We start from the raw sequence: 4,018 nt of genomic DNA on the forward strand, positions 1-4,018 counted from the left end.
CGCCTCTCACAAAACGCACTGCATTTCTGCTCCCTCTTGCGAAACACTCGCCCCGCCTCTCTTTCTGTTTTTCCAATGCTGTGGGAAGGCTGCGTTACACTTTCCATCTCTGCGACCATGTCATCTCTTGCTCTTGCTCTTGCTTTTCCGAGGCTGTTGCTGCTCCTCATTTTTTGCTTCAACCCCACCCACTCATTTCCCGATGATCGACAATCCCTGGTAGCATTCAAGAATCTGATTACCAGCGATCCACATCATTCCATGGTAGATTGGAGTCCCGCCAACCCCTTGTGCAACTGGACTGGTGTTACCTGCAGCCGCCATCATCCAAACAGAGTGGCGTCCCTCGACCTCGCTGACATGGATCTGCGCGGTTCGATTTCTCCTTCGATCGGCAATCTCTCCTTTCTCCGCTCACTCCTCCTGCCACACAATGCGTTCCACGGTCATATACCGCCTCAATTGGGACGGCTCATTCGTTTGAGGGAGCTCCAGTTGGCAGATAATGACTTGGAAGGAAATATCCCAAGTCAACTTGGCAGTTGCAGAAATTTGAGTATCCTGATGCTCTCCAACAACAATCTCACGGGCAGTATCCCCCAAGAGTTGCGTTCCCTCACAAATCTGCAACAACTCGACGTGGAAGACAACGAGCTCACAGGTACCATTCCCTCTTTCTTGGGAAACCTTTCCTCCTTGATTCTTTTGCGTATGGATCAGAATATTTTCACCGGTCCCATTCCAAGTCAACTCAGCCGCTGCAGAAATTTGGTTCACTTGGCGCTCTCCTACAATGCTCTGACTGGAATTATCCCCGAGGAGTTGGGTTCGCTCCCACATGTGCAACATCTTTACTTGGGAGGGAACAACCTCAGAGGTACCATTCCCTCTTCCTTCGGTAATCTTTCTACCTTGACTGACTTGGGTATTGAAATAAACTATCTCGTCGATCCCATTCCGCCACAGTTGGGTTTACTCAACCGTTTGCAATCGCTCGACCTTCGTCAAAATGCATTTTCAGGCACCATTCCCCTTGTGTTTTCCAATCTATCCACTTTGACTTACTTAGATATGGCAACGAACAATCTCAGGGGTAGTATTCCACAAGAATTAGGGCTGCTCATCAACTTACAAATGCTTATGCTATACGAAAATAATTTGGTAGGATCTATTCCTGCATCTTTTTCAAATATGTTTAATTTGAGTATGCTTTATTTATGGGGAAATCAACTTAGTGGAAACATTCCAAATTCATTTGGAAATTGTTCTAAACTCATAGAATTAGATCTCAGTTATAACAGTTTGAGTGGGAGTGTCCCTACAGAGTTGGGTAAGTTATCTCTCCTTGAAAAATTATACTTGCACTCTAATCAACTCGATAGTGGAAACACTCCAAACCTACTCTTTCTTGTATCTCTTACCAATTGCTCTCACCTGCAATCACTAAAACTGCACAACAATAAACTAGGTGGTGTTTTGCCCCTTGACATAGGAAGACTTTCTACCAATTTGTCTCACTTGTCATTATCAAACAATAGAATACAAGGAAACATCCCTTCACATATTGGCAATCTTAGTAGCCTATCCTTTCTAAATTTAAGTGAAAATCTTTTAAATGGTACCATTCCACATATAGGAAAGCTTGAAAAAATAGAAAGATTGTGTTTAAGTAACAATAGATTAGAAGGAAACATCCCTGATGACTTTGAAAGCTTACAAAACCTTGGTCTCTTGGACATTAGTAGAAATATTCTCTCTGGAAAGATTCCCAATTCCCTTGCACCCCTTAAACAACTAAGAAGACTCCATCTTCATCATAACAATTTATCAGGGAGCATACCTTCCAACTTACTAGATTGTACAAATTTGGAATTGCTCGATTTGTCTCACAATAGGCTCACAGGAAATATACCACATGAAATTGCAAAACTTTCTCATCTCCAATTCTATTTGAATTTGTCATGGAATTTATTAGAAGGCTCCTTACCCATGGAGATTGGTAAAATTACAATGGCTCAAGCTATAGACATTTCTGTCAATCAACTAACTGGGACAATTCCCCTTGCAATTGGAGGTTGTAGTGAACTACAATTATTGAACTTATCTCAAAATGCCATCCAAGGGCCTATTCCAGACTCACTCGGAAATTTACAGAGTCTTGCAAACCTCGATCTCTCTTCCAACTCCTTATCAGGTCCAATACCAGTTGTCCCTCTCCAAAACTTAAAAATGCTTCAAAGCTTGAATTTGTCCTTCAACTATCTCACAGGGGATGTTCCAGAAGGAGGGATTTTTGCAAACAGAAAGATTGTTGTGTCTTTAATCGGAAATCCTAGCCTTTGCGGACCAAAAGAATTCCACTTACTTGCATGTAAAACTCCAAGCGGTCATTCTGCACTTGTGGAAAAAGTATTATTGCCAATGAGTGGAGCAATTGTTTTTATATTATGCTGTCTACTTTTGAGATTCCTTTGGAAAGGGGATACGTGTATGCAAGGCTTTGATTCCTCACAATCCATTTCACAAAATCTAGAGCACAAAGAGATCTCGTATCAAGAGCTTCAGATAGCAACTAATGGATTTTCCGAAGAAAACTTGTTGGGAGCAGGGAATTTTGGTTTGGTTTATAAAGGGATTTTGAAAGATGGCACACTTGTTGCTGTGAAGGTTTTCCATTTGCAAAAATACATGGTTGAAAATAGTTTTTGTGCAGAATGTAGTGTCTTGCAAAAGATTCGACATCAAAATCTAGTGAGGATCATAACTTCATGTTCCAATCCCCATTTCAAAGGATTAGTGTTTGAATTTATGTCTAATGGAAGCTTGGAGGAGCATTTGTACCCTAATAAAGATGATAACAATGGTGAAGATGTATGTGATTTGGGGCTAAAAACACGATTGGACATTTCCATAGATGTGGCCCATGCATTTGAATATCTTCATCATGACTCTGATGTGCAGGTAGTGCATTGTGATTTAAACCCCAACAATGTGCTTCTAGATGAAAACATGTCGGGGCATGTAACTGATTTTGGTATTGCAAGATTGATTGATGGAACCTCTACCAAGCCACTTACTTCAACACTTGCTTTGAAAGGCACTATGGGCTACATTGCACCAGGTATGACATTTTAGAATGCTAGATTTGTACTTGTCTTTTCTCATAAGCAATTTTGTATTGATTGGTTGAGTAAAATTTGATGAAGGTTATCTTTCATGCAGAGTATGGATCAGATGAGGCAGTGTCTACCAAAGGAGATATTTATAGCTATGGAATTTTGTTATTAGAAATGCTTACGAGGAAGCGACCAACCAGTGACATGTTTTCTGGAGAGCTAAACTTTCACAAGTGGGTGAACCTAGCATTTCCACACAAAGTGAAGGAAGTAATTGACCACAAGCTTTTAAACAAGGTGGATGGAGATGAATTTGAAAAAACTAGTATATACAAATGCCTACTTTCTTTGCTACAAGTTGGTTTGCATTGTTCAAAAGATTCACCTAACGAACGACCAACTATGAGAGATGTGGTCATGGTATTGGAGACCCTCAGAAATGATTTGAGGGAAAATGATTTTGCTTAAGGGAAAATTCTTTTGCTTCTAGGAAAATGAGATGAAGCATGTTCAATTTGCTTAGCAATGCAAATGAAACATGGAATGATACACATGCATCAAATTCCCATGGTTCTTCTACATTATAGTTTGTGAAAATTTCAATACTAGAAGATTTCAGTGTTGCCTAGTATAATCATAGTTTTTTTCACTTATAGTTGTTGGGCCAAGATTCTATTAATGTTTATGTCTACTTGTAATTATTGTCAAAATAAAAGGTAGATGTTTTTATAACACAATATTATGTGAACCATAACTCTATGTTAGATTTGATTTATTATCCACTCACACTAGCAATGTTTTTAATTGTCTAAGAATCATATTCATTCTTTATGTTTTTATAGACAATGAAAGGATATGATTATAAAAAAATCAGCTATCACTTATAAACAATTATTTTATTG

The 4,018-nt window shown here is 39.2% G+C and overlaps 1 protein-coding gene across 2 annotated transcripts; it reads left to right on the forward strand.

Annotated features, from left to right (window-relative positions):
- Nucleotides 1–552: 552 nt before the first annotated feature.
- On the forward strand, nucleotides 553–3,814 carry LOC149223104 (receptor kinase-like protein Xa21). Of its 2 annotated transcripts, none has more exons than XM_089383228.1 (2): nucleotides 553–661; nucleotides 3,223–3,814. In XM_089383228.1, exons 1-2 carry the CDS (start codon nucleotides 565–567, stop codon nucleotides 3,582–3,584), a joined length of 459 nt encoding a protein of 152 aa, XP_089239354.1. In that variant the 5' UTR covers nucleotides 553–564; the 3' UTR covers nucleotides 3,585–3,814. The 2 variants fall into 2 exon arrangements, with proteins under 2 accessions (XP_089239354.1, XP_089239353.1); XM_089383227.1 differs by lacking the exon at nucleotides 553–661 and adding an exon at nucleotides 701–3,121.
- The last annotated feature ends 204 nt before the right edge of the window (nucleotides 3,815–4,018 follow it).

This window comes from Pinus tabuliformis, chromosome Q, assembly GCF_031772625.1.
Source record: "Pinus tabuliformis cultivar Carrire ecotype Pingquan chromosome Q, CPIR1, whole genome shotgun sequence".
Classification (NCBI taxonomy): Eukaryota; Viridiplantae; Streptophyta; class Pinopsida; order Pinales; family Pinaceae; genus Pinus; species Pinus tabuliformis.

What these genes read in the sequence shown, in the direction of transcription:
- LOC149223104 (XM_089383227.1), top strand. Translation starts at nt 712, where the DNA reads ATGGATCAGAATATTTTCACCGGTCCCATTCCAAGTCAACTCAGCCGC. An exon ending in TATGGGCTACATTGCACCAG is followed by an intron (nt 3,122 to 3,222) that starts GTATGACATTTT and finishes TCTTTCATGCAG; the next exon opens with AGTATGGATCAGATGAGGCA.